The following is a 17,958-nucleotide window of genomic DNA, read 5'->3' on the forward strand; positions in this document are numbered from 1 at the left end:
GATAAGATTAGTTTTACTATTCAAATAAAATAAAATCAGAGCTATCCTATCTAAAGTTATGGTAAAAAGGGTATCCCAAATAATTTCTTATTTACAAATTTTTCTTAAAATATATTTTGGTTACAGCATATTATGTGGTATTAATCTTATAAATTCTGGCTGGGTATGGTGGTATAAGCCTATAATGCCAGCATTCAGGAGGCTAACATAGGAGGATCACCATGAGTACAAGGCCAGCCTGGAATACACAATGAGTTCAAGGCAACCTGAACTACGTGGCACGACCCTGTAAAGGGGGGATGGACCCCAAAACCACCAAAAAATTAACAGTTTTGAAAATATTCAGAGACTTGCTTTAATAAAACCATTAGGAGAATCAATGAGCCTGTGTACAGCCATGCACACAAAAGGTGGTTTCTAGTTGAAAAATACAGGTTTGTAGAACTTCAGAAAGGAAACAAACGCTTTTGCATTCTTCAAACTCCAGAATTAAACTCAAGGTTCCTGTTAATCCTCATAAAGACTATTAGTGCCTGTATAAAATGTTCAATTAAAGAAGTTATGACATACTGTGGGACCATTAATATTTTATAAAAGGAGTCATACAATACATAGGTAGTAGCTATACTTCTGCAGTCCACTTAGCAAGTCAACATAATTAAAAATTTAATGTTTCCACATAAGTTTGAAAGTGAAAAACATATAGCATAATGGAGCAGTAAGAGCACAGATTCTAAAACCACAGTGCCTGAACTTGAAAGCTGGATTTACTGTTAATTAGTCTGTAGGTAAGGTAATTATCTCTAGGTTATGGTTTACATCTAGATTGAGGGATCATAGGGGTCTGAAACTCATCAGTGGATTAGTTTGCTGATGTGTTTATAGCTAAACATAACATGGCAAGTGAAGCCTGGTCAGAGAAGGTGGTCATGAGGGTTTGTTCCCATCTGTCTCTGATTTCTGCTGCCATCCAATAAGCTGTTTCTCCCCTGCCATATTGGCCTGTCAAGGAGACAACTGAGTATGAATTGAACCTCTACAAACTGTGAGCCAAAATAAACCCTTTCCTCTATAGTCTGGGCATGTCAGAAGTGACTGTGATATTCTTTCTGTACACCCCATTCCTCTTATCTGTGATGGGAACAGTAAGACCTACACTTCAGGGGATTTCACAAAGACTAAATTAGGTAAGTTCACACAGGTTGAGCAACCCTAACACGAAAAGTGGAACTTTTGCATGCTATCATGATGATCTTCAAAAAGTTACAGATTTTGCAACATTTTGGATTGTGGGTTAGAGATGCTGAATACATAAGGCCTTTGCAAATATGCTCAAATATGCCAAAATGCTGAAAGGTGAAACACTACAAGCAACAAGCATTTTGGATAAAGGATACTCAAATTGCATCTGCAAAACACTGTTTGTACATTTTAAGGATTGCTAAATTTTTAAAAAATTACAAAACGTTTAAACTTTTAAGAACAATAAGACTCAGTTTCTCATATCATCTGTTTGCTACAACACAGCATTATCATGGGTAAATCAAAATATATTCATTTTATAAGCTCACATAAATTTTGTTTTAGATCAAAAAACATTCAGCTGGGCACGGGGGCACACACCTGTACTCCCAGTACTCTGGGATGCTGAGGCAGGAGGATCTCAAGTTCGAGGCAAGTCTGGGTACTTTAGTGAGACCCTGTCTCAAAATAAAAAATAAAAAAAGGGCTGGGGATGTGGATCAGTATGAAGATCCTGGGTTCAATTCTAGTAGTGCAAAGAAAACGAAACAAAACAAAACAAAAACCACACACACACACACACACACACACACACACACACACACAATACACTGAAACAGATGGACTGCATACAAAAGAATCTTTAATCATTTGAAGTACCTGATTGATGTAAAAACCAGTAACATCTTTAAAACATCAAAAATTAAAGGAGAAAAAGAATGAAAAATTACTTTATCATTTTGTACATTTTTCCCAATGCAGGGACCTTCTAATAACTAAGCAAGTCAATACAGTAAACTTCATAGAAAATAGTTTCTTTTTAGGCTAATCCAACAGATTAAAAAAATCTTTTATATGGTTAAGACTAGATAGACAGATATTTTTAAAAAGCCAGAGTCAAATCTTCAGCATGCCTACTATGTTTAAAATGTAACTTTTCTTCATCTTGTGAAAAATCTGAACTGAAAAACCTGGTTGAATGGTATGGTTATGTAAAATTATTTCACTACCAGTACAATTTCAAATTTGGTAAAATCATGATCACACTTAAATATACTTTTCCTGTGTCGATTTCATTTGAAAACATAGAAAGAAGTATTCATTTTGCTGCTTCTGCATTAATTCTTGGTCCTAGAAAAAATGGAAAACTATTTCTAGCTAACTTTAATAGCTTCAAAGAAAAAGACTATGCATATGTAAAATACAGATTCACTAGCACATTTGAGCCAACTCCATAAGGCTGTCAATATGAAGTGAAGTAAGCAAGTGAAATTCAACGCTGAAATGTTCTTTAAAAAGCTACACAGCATGGTAGTTAAAATTGGTGTCTTCAGAGTCAAATGAACTGGATGTGGTTCCCATCCCCATTTCTTAGCTAAATGATGTGATTATAAGGAAAATGTTTAATTTTTTTTCCAGGATAATAAGAGTAGCTGTCTTATACAAATTACATGAAATAATAATTAAATGAATTAATTCCTTAGAATGTGTTCTTAGCAGTTTTAAGCGAAAAAGAAAAAGAAACAAAACAAAAACAATGGATGGAAAAAGGAGACAACACATATAAAATAGTAGATATTTGGCAAACAAAACACAAAAGAAATTCCTTTTCATAGTACTATCAAGAAACATTTTAGTAAAAAGGAGACTTACTTTTAACAGGTTAGGGGTACATGGCCCTAGTAGTCCATAAACACACACAGCCTATACATATCAATAAATATACTTCCTAAAGTCAGGCTTATACGATTATACACAAAATTAAGTTTTAAGACATACTCCTTTATCCCAACTATAAATCAATATAAAACTTTATCAGTCAAAATACGAGAACTACGTCCACACACTCTTCAGTGCTGACAGCCAGACTTCTGGGCCTGTTTTCAGAATGGAACATGCACTGTTCTCTCCAACTCACCTTGCCTGGAGATTGTGTTTTTTTAAAAGAATTTTTGCTTAATAGCTCTCAAACATTTTAAAGCTTAAACAGTATCTTTTTTGCCTCATATTCTTTCCACTAATCTGAATAGGCAGGGGAAAAATTTCTAATTTATCCTTGCAATCTTTTAATAGCTACTTAATCAGAATTTTCAAAAATAATTTAAAAACAAAGTATAGATGATATATAAAAATAAGCCTATAGATGTTAGAATATTTTTCTTTGCATGAAATTATATTTTTGGTACCAGGAATCAAACTCAGGACCTTGCACTTGCTAGGCAGGTGCTGTGCTGCTGAGCTATACCCCTGGCATTACTTTTCTAAAGTAGAAGAAAAGGTTAAAAAGAAAAAAATTATTTGATAACTTGGGAAACTATACCACCACATGATTAGCCGTAACAATCTATCACATATTTTTTAAACATGTAGTTTCGTTTATAAATGTCTTTCACAAAGCTCAGTGTTAATGTTTTCCATGATGGTATTAACTCCCATGAATGGCCACGGCTCCTAAATCCAGAGCTTACCTGGGCATCGATATCAATGGCAGGGTAGATGGGAAGCATGGCTGAAGGAGAGATGACAGGACTCGGAGCTGGAGTCTGAGGTTGGGACATGGAGGCGGCAGCACTGTGGGGAGGAGTGTTGGACATTGCAGATGCTCTTCCACTGACTGCTGTCGAACAAAATAACTGTACTTAATGAGGACGAAACACAGTTAGGTCACAGTAACAGTAAAAAATATTTATCAGAAAATATTTAAGATTTTGAAAACAAAATGTCTACAGAGAGACTACTATAGCAGTAATAACTTATTTCCTGGTTATTTTTGATTAGATGATATTCCGAATTTATAGTGTGCATTGAAAGTCACCTATTTTCTAAATAACCCATCTGAAAGACAAGTTCCCTCTTATGAAAGTAATCATAAAACCTAAATACAAAACAATCCTGAAAATAAAAATATTTTAATGCACTAAATGATCAAATAGGGGAAAATTGTTTTTGAACTTGCTGATTTCACACCTTATATTCTAGAACCAATGACAGTAATTATCAATGGTTGGAAAGTAAGAACCTTCCTATCTAATTATTTAAAACACCACTCTATTGTTTTACTAACTAAACACAGGATATTCTGAATTGTAGTCCTCAGCATGACAGTTTTTCAAATAGAAAAATCCAATCCTCACATAGGAATGTATTTTCTCTGATAAAGAATTACTCTGAGGGTGGTAAAATACCAACAACCAAGATGGCAAATCACAATTTATAAAGAAAAAATTTAAAAGATTAGAATTAGATGCATGCAAACAATCATCCATTCAAATATGGAACACTGTCCATTCTTCTAAGTAGGATTTTGCTGTGATATTATTTTCATACCCAAATATGTAACTGAAGTAATGGCTTAGTTAGGTCAATACTTGAAGTAGGAGAATGCTACTAAGATGGTGGCAAAGGACATAATGAAGATTCCTTGAGGGTACATTATTCCCTAGTTGAATCACTTCTAGAGTTAATTAATACATGAACATCAATTCTTTTTCATCCCCTTATTAAAGATGCTATGATATTATTAAAGCATGGGCATTTATCACTGAATAATCAACAGGAGTGTGGATGTGTGTTACCAAAGTAGTTATTTACTACATCAGACAAAAAACAATCATGATTCACAATTGGATTTGAAATTGGGCAAAAGAAGTTATTATCCTGCCAAGAGTAAAACTGAAATTGATCTTACAACAATTATAAACAGAATTATCAATTAAGAAATCTACTTTACATGAAATCCTTAGTTCAGGCACCAATATATACTATACATTATAGCAATACACATTCTATAATTATACATTTTTCAATCACTTTAAAAGCCAAACAAAAAAAGAAGTCAATCCAAACAAAATATCATTTGAATCCTTAGGAATTTTGATCCTTAGATCAAGAGAAAAGGGAATGTACTAATGTATTAAGTATCAAGTGACCTTGATATTGTTACTCCATATTTCCTGTGGGTGGATTTTCACAAATGGAAATGATAAACATGAAAAGTACCTTAAAGAGGATAAACGCCAGTATGCACAAATTACTATTTTTTATTTCGTATTAAATGGATTTAAAAATATAGGATGTATTGTTAATTGATTAAATGATAATTTACTTAAACTATAATAATTTCTACTAAAATTAACTTCCTTTATTTTTTAAGTCAAATTGGTTGCTTTTAATCACCTCATCAAAAAGGAGATAGAAAAATTCAATTCTCTCCTTTCACTACTTTCCTTGGATACGGTATCTATGCAACCGTTTATTAAAACTAAGTAACTACCTTTCACTTCTATAGATAAAAGTAACACATGTAAACATGTAAGCACCTAAAGAAACTCTGGTACAGACTTTTACACGTGGGACTTCATTTTAGAATTGTTTTTCGAGGGAAAACAATATGCTCAGAAAAGTTTTAACAGTAGGAGAAGTAGGGAACTTAATACCATAAGCAAAGACAAAGTGTTAAGACAGGCAATATGAAACTATTATGCTTTGGCAAGCAAGGAGAACAGAAGAGTCAAGATTTTGGCCAGTTAAGCAATAGAGAAAAGGAGACCAAACGTAATGACAGCAGTCTACAAATGAGGACTAAGGAAAGAGCAGAGGCTGTGTTGGAGGAAGGGAAAGAAGACTATGATTTAACAAGTTGTAATACAGTAGAAACCCAAAGGAGTGGAAATGATCCTTATTGAGATGCTTGGAATCTATGTCTCAAAGAAGCTTTAAAAAGCAGGCTGCAAAAAGGAGTACATGATAGTCTATGTGTGAGTATGTGTGAATATGAGATGTCTATGGATGGTGTGCAGCAAGATAGCTGAATATTTCTGGCAATTTTTCCTCTCGTCACATAAATGAGCATAATAAAGAAATAAATAGTTTTATAGTATGACAATTACTTGCCATTCTGTAAAACGTCATGTTCATTTAAAAATGTTTACGTGGACACACTTAGAACACAGACATTATGTTCTAGGGATGTAGCAAATCAAGAAAAAATGTATTCTGCAAACTTCTGTTAGTTCTCATGAACATAAAAAGTTGCACCACCAGCAAATCAATGTTGGCTACTATGCCCAAGTACATCACATAAACTCTGACAGCACATCAAAACAATTTTTAAACATCCACTGGTAAAGACTATTCATTCTTCATTTGAATGGGCAACATTTAACCCTACACATTCTTTGGTAGTTTGGTTGACATAAAACAAAATACTATTATGATCAAAAGTATAGGCTACGGATATAGTATTAAACTTAGATTTATAGCAATTGGACTCCAATTGTTAAAGTATTTTAAAATAATCTGTTTTTATTGCCTATTATTATAACCTGCTAGGGATCATTAGTAGTCAATTTTTCAAATCTGTAGAAAAATTATACTCATCAACATTAAGACCTTTTATAGTCCTTACTATTAATTATCACTAGCAATTTTTCCTGAACGTAGTTATTTTACTCAAGATTATAAAAGGTTTTCATCTGGTATATTACTGCTGTTAATATTTATAAAAGGACTGGAAAATTCCAATTTTAAAATAAAAACCTGTTTCTTTAGCTTTGTTTCTGAATCTTAACTAAATAAAACACTTCTATAAAATGAAGCACTATGTAATCTCACCATAATACGTACTACTAAAACAGTTACAAAATTAGAGTTGACCTTTCTAGTATAGCCAATGAGTGAAAAAGGAGAAGAGAAGAAAGCAAATTTCAACTTTTTATGCCCTTTATTCTTCTTTTTCCCTCCTTTCTGAATTTCCTTTTTTTTTCAATGTCCTATGGAAATTTTCATCTTTCTCAGTATGCATTCTTATGGATTAAAGCTCTCAAATTTCATCCCATTATTTTGTTACAGAACTCACAAAAAGCAAAAATGAAAAGCATTAAAACAATCTTCTAAAGTACTTCTTGCCAATGAATCTAATTATAATGAAATAAAGTTTCTTTGGCTATACATTTAAAATATCTCATGATACTGCCAGGGAATGACAGCTTCAGTTATAAAGAGAGACTAAACATTAACATTCGCAGGGTATAAAATCACTGACATATACTATAAGCAAAGCCTAATTGGTTTGGTACTTTATTAATGGCATTTAAGGTTTGTTTAAATATTCATCAGGTTTGAAGTATAGTACATAAGGATATAAAGTGCTTTTGTATACAAATAAGCTTCCTGATTAAGTTCCTATTAAGTTTTGTACCTTTACTTTTACTAATTTGCCAGTTTACTGGTGTGAATACAGAAGCAAAAGGCCAAAACTCAATCTCAGTATTTTGAACTTATTGGGGGAAGGAGGGACAATAAAAGTAAAAAATCAAACATCAGCTCCTCTAGATTTGCAGCCTATTTAACTAAGCCAGAAAGCTTCCACCATTTGTATTGAATGAATGAATTTTTAATTTGACCTGTATCCGCCTGAGAATTTCTGAGATGGAACTAGTATTTCTAAAGATACACATGGGTCAAGAGTCCAAAAATAGTTCTCAAGTTGGGTAATGGCAAAACTTCTGGCACACTCTTACTAGCCTTAAGCAAATTATATTTGATACCTGCTCATAACAATATAAACCCACCTGCCATGATGTCATCCAGCGTGTCATTGAGGGTCTGAGCAGGGCTGGCTACCATTAACCCTTGTTGTGTTTCTGTCAGAATTCCTTGCCCCAGCCCTGCCAACTGTGCTTGGCCCAGTACTGGCTGTCCAACTATCACTCCTTGCAGTTCTGTAAGATTTGCGATGGACCCTGGAGGCAAGGGACCTGCCGCCAGAGGCAAAGCTTGAGGCATGGCCAGAGGCTGGATTGGTGCAAAACCAATCTGAGCAGCAGTCTGCTGGGGTTCATCTTTGAGCAAAACAGGATCCACTTGCTGTAACCGTGCATAGTCTCCCTCGGAAAGATGCTCTTCAACCCCAACAGGAGTTAGCAGTCCCAGGTGTTGGCAAGATTGCTGCTGCTGCTGCTGCTGCAGTTGAATTCTTTGAGCTTTAACCTCTAGATACTGCTTTTTAAGCTGCTGCTGAGTTTTCAGTTGTAGCTCTCGTTCTACTTTCTGTAGTTCCTCCAGAATCTTTTGTTTCTTCTGAATTTGTTCCTCCCTTGTTTTGTTCAGCTCCTCAATCTTCTCCTTGGTAAGTTGGTCAGCGTGAGCCAGTTCCAAGGACTGCAGCTGTGCATTCTTCTCTATGGCTTCTTTTATCCTCTGTTCCAGTTCTGTTAACTTTCCCTGAGCCTCTTCTACAATGCTCTCTGGAGACTGATTGGTGATGTAACCCTGTACATCCTGGCTGTTTGCAGGCAAATGGCTGCTGGACTTTTGTTTAGAAGCAGCTGTGTGAAAAAGAAACCCCCTCAGAAGTGCACATGAATGGCATCCTCATTACAGAGTTACTGTTGGGAGGGTTAATGCCAACAGTTATGCACCACGTTATCACATCCATAGAAGGTGAAAATGCACCTTTTTAAGAAGTTAAACACATATCCACCTTCTCATCATACATATAAATGTAGGGATTTATGTGCATAATAATCTTGAAAATTAATCTCAGAATTTTAAAATAATCACATGGCTAAGAATCAGAAAATTAGAGGGATGCTGGTTTGTGATATATAAGGATTACAATCCAAGTAAAATCTAGGCTAAGTGTATATATTTCACATGGTCATAAAGATGCCAAAACTCACAAGCACAAAAAAATAATGCTAAATTATTAAGGTGCAGAAAAAGACCTCTAAGTCAAGGATTTTTGACATTTAATAGCCTGTGCTTTTTAAATACACACACACACATACACACACACACACACACACACACACACACACACACACAGCGCCCAAACCACTGAGAAGTACCAAGAAATTAAAATCCAACTAAAATATATAAATTCACATATTCACACAACTACCTGGCCAGGAAAGAATTGGGATTTAGTTTCCCTGGAAGAAAAGATGCTAGACTACACCATCCACTGTTATCCTCTGACAGCCAGGTGAACACACTGTTCTGGCTACAGGTTTAGCAACCAATTGAAAAAGGTGCCAAGGCTCTAGGTTGGTGGTAATAATTGAAAAGAGCTGATGGAAATATCATTCTTGTTGATAAAATCATACAAGTAGCCAAAACCAAAACCTGCAACTACATTGCTTCTTCAGGTAAAACTTTTATAAGGAAAAAATGACTCAAACTAGTAGGGGTAATGTTAGGGACATAACTTAAGAACATGCATGATGTAACATCCACAAGTCAAATATGGACCTCAGACTTCTAAAGAAATAAACAAGTATATCTGAAGTAACCTTGAATTATTAGTTGAAAAAAGTATCCTAGATATAAAATCTATATTAAATCAGTTACTTTAATTTTTAATATTTGATTCAACTTATTAATCTGTGTATCTTATTTCACTACAGATTTAAGTAAAGAATTTACCAAAAAAATCATCCAATTATACTCAGCTTTATATTTTACATTAATAAAAGTTAGAGGAAATAATGGAAAACCAGAATGCTACCCAAGATGTCTAAATTTCTCCTGCTAATACTTTTAATTCTAGCACAGATCAGTGCTGTTAACTATCTTCTCTCCCAATTACATGCTTTATTAATTGGTAAAAAAGTCTTTAACTGTGTCAACTTACAATAAAATTCACTTTTTTAGAAAAACTTTTAAATGGCTAGATTTTTGGTAAACTTGTTTTCTCTGGACAACATGTAAGAAACAGTCTTCAGCAGTGTAACTGACCTTTATTCCTGATGGGAAGAGTAGTAGCAATGTTGGCAGGTGGTTTGTCAGGCTCCTGAGGTGGGACAACCATGGGCAGTGCTTGAACCGGTACACGAGGAGCCTAAGACAAAGGACAGACTGTTTCTTTTTTTCCTACATAATCCATTAAACAATACGCTAATCAGAATAAGGTGCAGAGACTTAAGTATTTTAAGCATGCCATCTCAAACAATGATATATTTACTTACAATGTGCTGGAATCCAATTATTTCCCATGACATTCTGGGGGCAGGGGTTGCATGTGCAGTGGATTGAACCTAGAGCTTCATGCATGCTAATAATGTACTTTACAACTGAGCTACATTCCCCTTAGTATACTTTTTAAAAGTGATCTTTGTATTCAAGTTATTTTCTCACTTAAAGCAAAATCATATTGGTTTAGAATCTGAATACTGTATTATTACTGTATCAAGTATACAGCTATAAAAAGAATTACATATCACACAAAACATGCTAAGTTAAATCAAAACAATAAGCAAAAGGAGAGAAAGAGATATATAAACTGGTTTAGTTTGAACTTACCCTATTTAAATCATGGGAGGGGGGTGTCAGCTGAGTGACATCTGGTGGAGGGGCTGAAAGCAAGTTATTAGGATAGTCCAAAAGATAGCAAACAACACTTGTATGGCCACCTTTTGCAGCTTCTATCAACATAGTTGAGCCATCCTAAAAGAAAAAAATTATGTGGGAGCAGAGGAGTGCGTTACTTTATAGAATCTTGTTTTGCTTTTTGAGACAGGGTCTTGCCATGAAGCTCAGGTTGGCTTCAAACTCACTATGTAGCTCAGGCTCGCCTCAAACTTGATCATTCTACTTCTGTCTCCCAGGCATTGGGATTATAGGCATGTGCCACCACGTCTGGTATAGTTTAGAGAATCAGTTAGAAAGTTAACAGATCCCAAAAACACATTCAAGTCATGGGCTTATTAGCACAGACCTCTTTCCTGTATTGAAACAGAAGAAAACTAGTACCTAGAATGCCACCAATAAAACACATACACACACACACACACACACACACACACACACACACACACACACACTTTATTCTGCGATATTTAAGAGTATCTAATTTATACTGATTCCCAAAACATGAGTTACATACTTTTAAACGGTGGGTAGGGTCTGCCCCATGGGCCAAAAGTAGTTCCACCACTGCCAGATGGCCCCCTGCACAAGCCAGGGACAACACAGTATGGTCATTATTAGCTGTGGTTCTATTCACATTTGCTCCTAGAACAGATCAAAGATGAAAAAATCACATTTGTAAAGTGTATTTTTACTTAATACTGTGGTCAATTTAAAAACCATACAGAGCAGGGACAAGAGTATAATAAAGCCTCACCTACCCAGTACCCAGTACCCAGTTTCATGATTATTAACACGTAGCTAAACACGCTTCACATAAACCCACATCAATTCTCTCTCATCCTAAGTTAATTAATCTAAAGGAACTCCAGACAAACATGATCTGAGTTCATCTATAAATATTTCATAATAACAATACCTAAATCTTGTCCATGATTAGCTAAGTAAATTTAAAAAGTATATTTATATACAATGAAGTATTATTACTATGCTAAAAAGAATAAACTTAAGTCATTTGCAGGAAAATAGATGCATCTTGAGACCATAATGTTAATGAAATAAATCAGACACACATGCTTAATAGATGATTTCTCATGTATGAGAAACTCAAAATATTTACACACACACACACACACACACACACACACACACACACACAAAACAAAACATTCTAGGAAACAGGAAAGTAGATCATCTGCAAATGGGAAGGAGATCAATAGATGGAGAGGGAGTGAGGGCAAGGAAGCAGATAAATAAATCACACTGCCCTCTATGGGCTAAATTTGTAAAGATTTAATAAATTGTATTATGTACATGTGCCTGTTTCTCAAGATGCCTGCAAAATGCATGTACTGAAAACATGTACAGTACAAAAAATGAACCAAAAAAAAAAAAAAAAAAAAAAAAAACAACAACCCATAGAGAAACATTACCTTTACCATTTCAATAGAAACTATTTGTGAATGAAAATAGATACACTTTGCCCTCAAATACAAAGCTGTAACACATTTGGATTATTGTGAGCGGTAATATGGTAAAATGGAGATAAAATAGAAAAAGTAGAATCAAATTAATTAAACACCACCAGACAGGGCACTATGATTCGACAACTATTTTTTTGAGACAGGGTTGCCTTACGTAGTTCAGGCTGGCTTTGAATTCACTATGTAGCTCATGCTGGCCTCAAACTAATGGCAATCTTTCTGCTTTAGCCTTCCAAGTGCTGGGATTACAGGTGTGTGCCACCACACCAGGCATTTTTTTGCTTTTTGTCCCATCCCATCCTGGTCTTAAATTCTGAACACTCCTGCCTTAGCCCCCTGAGTGATAGGATAATAAGTGCTCCTACCACACACACCCCTCTTTTTTTTTACACTTATGGGGAGTGAATACAGGAGCTTAGACAAAGCTACATTTTAGCCCTTTTAAAATTTTGATACAAGGTTTCACTATATTGCTTAGGCTATGTTCAAACTTGCAAGCTTCCTGCCATAATCACCCAAGACTACAGGGATTATTGTATGTGCCATTCCACCCAGATCATCTCACAATTCTATTCTTAAAAATACTGTTACAGTTATATAGCAAAAATGTATGCTCAGGATATATCCCTTAAATAATTTGGGTAGTAATTTTTCTGATTTATCCTTTTTAATCTACAAATACAAAAACATGATTTCTGTAGTATTTTTGGTAAGCAAATATGCTGCCTCTTAAAACTATACATTGCCATATAGTCTCTCTTTTACAATGTAAGCAAAATCTTTAATTTCCTATATTAAGAGCATGATGACAGCTGGGCACGGTAGTTCATGCCTGTAACCCCAGCAATTGGAAGGCTGAGGCAAGAGGAGTGCCATGAATTTCATGGATAGTCTGTGCTACAAAGCAAGACCCTGCCTCAGAAAACAAAAACAAAGAACACTAAGACATAATTTAAGGGGTGTAATGTGGAATTTCACCTTTAATATACCTGGTATTCAAACTGGAATCACTGAATATCAATAAAAACATGCATGCTTTTTACCATATCTGCCAATTCTGAACATTTTTTGTGCTGTACATATAACCATCTCCTTACATTCTGTAAAGAATAAAACGCTGCACCAAGGAAATTTGAAGAAAATGATTTGCACAATTTTTCTTATTGGCAGAAACATAAAAATCTGTATTTCAACTGTGCATGTACCTGTGGTTAACTGGAGGTTGAACTCAAGACTTTAGCATTGAGCTATGTACCATCCCTGGCTCTCTTCCATTCTTTTTTTTTTTTTTTTTTTTTTTTGTCTTTTTCCTTTTTATCAGTACCGGGGATCGAACTCACGACTGCCTGCTTGCAAGGCAGGCACTTATGCCGCTGAGCTAAAACCCCAGCCCCATGTTCCATTCTTTGACACAGATTTGTGACACACTGCTGTGTAGACCTAGAGACCTCAAAGTTTTGATCTTCCTGCCTTAGCCTTTCAGAGTGTTGGGATTCAGCTTAAAATCTGAAGCCTTCAAATAGTTCACAGAGATACTCTTTTGTTCACTGAAGGATCTCTGAATATGGGCATTACTTTGTATGACAATGATTTGTCGAGTTAACTGTTCTGTGCATTCTAATGTTTTGATCAACACCACTAACAGAATGCTAATTCCATTACTCCTCCATATCATGTAGTAACTCCAAATGTTCTTTACCATTCAGTCTCCAAATGTCTTAGGGTACAGGTGGACATTTTTGGGAACAAACATGAGCTTAATGAACTTACCTTTACTAATTAAGAACTGAACAGTACAAACATGACCAGCTCTTGCAGCTTTCATTAAAGGAGTTCTTCCACCTTCGGATTCATGCTCCTGTTACAAAAAATACAGATTTGACACTTAATTTCCAGGAAGCAATTATTCTTTCTCATGAAAATCAATGACAAAAGAATTCTAAATATAAACAATTAAATATGCTTTGAATTAAATTTTAAAATATTCTCTCTTCTTTTTGGAGACAGGGTCTTGCTATGTAGCCCAGAGGGCAATCCTCCTGTTTCAGCCACTTCAGTTCTAGGATTATAGGCATGCACCACTGTGCCTAGCAAAACACTCTTAAATTTTAAAAAATCAGCAACATGTTTTATGGAGAGCTGGGTATGGTGGCACACACCTGTAATCCCAGAATTTGTGAGGCTGACGCAGGAGCACTTTAAATTTCAGGGCAGTTTGGGATACAGAATGAGACATTCTCAACAAGCCAAAACATAGTGAGACTCAACAAAATCTATTTTGTGTCAATAACTAGAGTAGCTAGGCGTGGTGGCACATGTGCGTAAGTCAACTTTTTGAGACACTTTTTGAGACAACTTTTTGAGGCAGTGTTCAAGACTGCCAGATCCCATTTCCAAAAAAATTAAAAAGAACTACAAATATAATCATATGATAGTGACATCATAAAAATCCACCTGGTAATTTTTCTTCTTGTCTCTGTAAAAACGATTCTGGAACTTGAACAGTGTACATCACTCTAATAGAGAACTCTCTCAAAAAATCCTTATCCATGCGATGTGATATTCCTTTCATAAGTTTGTAGCCTATCTCTATAAATATGTCATTTTCTTCTCTACACACTTTCTGTTTTCTTTTATTTTAGCTTAAATATAATAACAAAGCTAATGATTAGGTATTTCTAAAATCACTGGTTTTTAGAAGTTACTAAAGCTTTCTGGATTTTCAGTCCTATTCTGGTATTTCTGTGATTATTGGTAACTGAGAACTCTATTGCAAAAATTTTCAGATCTTTAAAAGTATTTGAGAAAAATACATTTTTTACAGCATTCATGTCTAATGAAAAATTAATTTCTCTGTGAAAGCATTCTCTTGGGTTGTTCTTACTGCTATTAACTAAGCAAGTACTATTATATTCCTGTGTATTTCATACTCCTTGCAGTAAACAGTAAAAATATACTTCCTACACAAAAGGCCAAAGTCTAATAAGGGAGACTCACGTACAGATCTAATAGTGCTTTAAGAACTGTACTAACACACGTGAGTTTTACAAGAGGTATAATGATAATCTAATTCAATCCTTTGAAAAGAGATCTTATAGATTTGAAATTGGAGAAAGTTACTTCTGGCCTGCATGTGCATTTCTATTGTAAACTTCCAATTTCTTTGGGAAGGCACATTTGTAATATTAGACTCGGAAACTTGGCCCCAAGGCTTACATTTTAACTACACGCTTTATTTGCTGTCTCATTCCTACTCCACAATAGGTGAAACAGAAAGACTAGCTATTTTCCACATATACACGTGCATTATGCTTTCCTATCTCTCAGCTGTACTCATACATTTTCCAAGTGGAATATCTGTTTTGCCACAACACTGCCATTTTAAACTTAGCCCAAAAGACACTGCTGGATCTTAGACACCTCCTTTACCTATCTGAGTCTCTTTCCTATCTGTCCTTTCTCCCTGACACCTTGTTGGAATTCCCAGTACTGATTACAGATCTTAGTATCCATTTTATCCCTGCTGCTTAGGTTAAAAGGCACAATTTTCTAAACTATGTAGAAAAATCTTTAGGCCATATTCACTTTTTTTACCAAATGAGAAAAGCTTTAAAAATAGCTAATTAAATACCTAATTGAATATTAACTTTATTAACATCTCCAACATAAAATTTCCTGTGGAGGATGAAGTACAGAGTGTTAGAAACAGTAATACAAAAGACTGAACAGTATAGGAAACAAAATGACTACAGGAGCTATGCAATCCCCTCTCTAACACATTAAATTAGAAGTAAACCATTTTTAATTAATTCCCTTTCTGTTAAATATAAGATTTTAAAAGTAACAAGCTCACCAGATCTGCTCCTGCCTGAAGTAAGACATCTGCTACATCAGTATGACCATTTTCACAGGCATATGTTAATGCTGTATCTCCTGTTGCTGTTGTTGCATGAACATTAGCTCCTGAAGCAGTGAAAACAGGTATTTAATATAAGACGCACAGGACATACATGGATATAGAAACTTATTCTATTTACATAAGCCACATGAACTCAAGTCAGACAAAACAACTGTATCCATTTCTACAACCAGAAAATCTTGCCAATATCTTTAAAAGCAAAAAAGAAAAAGTAACATATACAACTAGTTGTAGTTAAGAGCACAGTGAGTTAAGTTATACAGAATATACACAAAAGTATTTTATTCATTTCCTTTAACACATTCAGTACATATACATAGCATTTTTACTTAAATAAATTATAAAAACTTCCCAAATGTGAGAAACACCTACCTGCAGCTAATAGGTATTTAACTAATTCCAAATGACCCTCTTGAGCAGCCTCCATTAAAGGGGTTGAGCATCCTAGTTCTATATCAGCTCCTGCCTTGATGAGAAAGTCTGCCACTTCTAAGAAGCCTCCACAGCAAGCTAGAGTCAAGGCAGTTTCTTGAGTTTCTTCTGTCTGTGCATTAATATTTGCTCCTAAAATAAAGATTCAAATTTTAAATTTTCATTAACTTCTTCCACGACAAGCAAAAACATGAATGTTTCCTAAGAATTTGTATCCCCTAACTGCACACATTTATTCTCATACTAAATAAGGAAATATATCTCCCCTACTGCTAAAGCAGTTTAAAAAAAAAAAAAAAAAACTACTAAGACTATATCCAGGAGCTCATATTTGATGCACACAGCTGAAAAAGAATTTATTTATCCAGAAGCTAAGTGTCATATTATACATTAAGCTATATCCCTTTCTTTATAATAAAGATGCAAACGATAGACATTGATGATAACAGTAACTAACATTTCAAAAGCTCTTACCAGGCAATATTCAATAAACTTTACAAACCATTTAAGTTATTATTACCAGTTCCATTTTGTAGCTAAAGATATGGAGGTTAATTAATTTGCCCATGGTCACAACACCGTTGCTACTGCCATCACCATCACCATAGCTAACACTTGAACAGTCACTGTATGGCAAACACCTATGGTATCTACAGATCTGTCTCTGCGGTCTTCTCATACTATACACAATTTTACATGGGAGAAAACTGAGACACAGAAAATTAGAAATTTGTCTAACTTAAATAATTGGCAAGTAATAGAGTTGTCATTCAAATCTGTGATGTCTGTTTCAAAAAACCTATACTTCCAAATTCTAGTCAATATTACACCTAAATAAAAACAAGTTTTTTAAAAGTTGGCAATGCTCTTAAATGTTAAGTTCTACCATGGGTTAGTAAGTGTTCTTCCCTCAGAGAATTCTCTCACTACATTAACTTGAAAACCGTTGCCATTCCCGAAACCACAAGTCTAACTCAACTCAAATTCTGTTTGAATTCACATAGCACATGACTCAGAAAGTTCTACATAAAAGCAGTCTACCTGATTTTATTTAACACCATACAGAAACTATTTTTACAGCAAATGCTTTTTTGTAAATTTGGGTAACATCATCTTACTGGAGGTCTGATAGAGGGGTGACATAGTGATAACTATACTGTTATTTTACACATTCATAGGTGAGTGTCTCAGCTGATGAGTTACCTTGCCCTAGAAGCAATGCGACCATTTCTTCATGTCCTTCACGAGCTGCTTCCATCAAAGGTGTATAACCTTCATCATTGACCTCTTCCAGGCTAGCTCCTCTTTCAATAAGCAAAGCTGCAAGTTCCACATGTCCACCACATGCAGCCAAAGTCAGCGGTGACTCAAATGAATCTGCAGGCATGTTCACTTGGGCACCACTGTCAAGAAGTAACCTAGCTACTTCAACATGGCCATCCTAATCACAATGCAATTAAAAAATTAAATCAGCACCATAAAAACATCTTAAAATTTTGAAGACTTCTTAAT

The 17,958-nt window shown here is 34.9% G+C and overlaps 1 protein-coding gene across 7 annotated transcripts in view; it reads right to left on the reverse strand.

Moving 5' to 3' along the window:
* The window catches only part of Ankrd17 (ankyrin repeat domain 17), a 166,101-nt gene that overhangs the window by 63,832 nt on the left and 84,311 nt on the right, over window positions 1-17,958 (reverse strand). For 3 of the 7 annotated variants that reach the window (XM_063240324.1, XM_063240322.1, XM_013150118.3), the window contains exons 8-16: window positions 17,650-17,887; window positions 16,387-16,578; window positions 15,949-16,058; window positions 13,866-13,953; window positions 11,129-11,256; window positions 10,546-10,689; window positions 9,982-10,084; window positions 7,815-8,570; window positions 3,711-3,859 (exon numbers count right to left, since the gene is read on the reverse strand). In XM_063240324.1, the coding sequence (XP_063096394.1) occupies window positions 3,711-3,859; window positions 7,815-8,570; window positions 9,982-10,084; window positions 10,546-10,689; window positions 11,129-11,256; window positions 13,866-13,953; window positions 15,949-16,058; window positions 16,387-16,578; window positions 17,650-17,887 (1,908 nt within the window). The remainder of the gene's footprint in view (window positions 1-3,710; window positions 3,860-7,814; window positions 8,571-9,981; window positions 10,085-10,545; window positions 10,690-11,128; window positions 11,257-13,865; window positions 13,954-15,948; window positions 16,059-16,386; window positions 16,579-17,649; window positions 17,888-17,958) is intronic. The other 4 variants (XM_063240327.1, XM_063240323.1, XM_063240326.1 and 1 more) reach the window with 3 other exon arrangements.

This window comes from Cavia porcellus, unplaced genomic scaffold, assembly GCF_034190915.1.
Source record: "Cavia porcellus strain 051 isolate PalLab524CR breed Dunkin Hartley unplaced genomic scaffold, mCavPor4.1 scaffold_30, whole genome shotgun sequence".
Classification (NCBI taxonomy): Eukaryota; Metazoa; Chordata; class Mammalia; order Rodentia; family Caviidae; genus Cavia; species Cavia porcellus.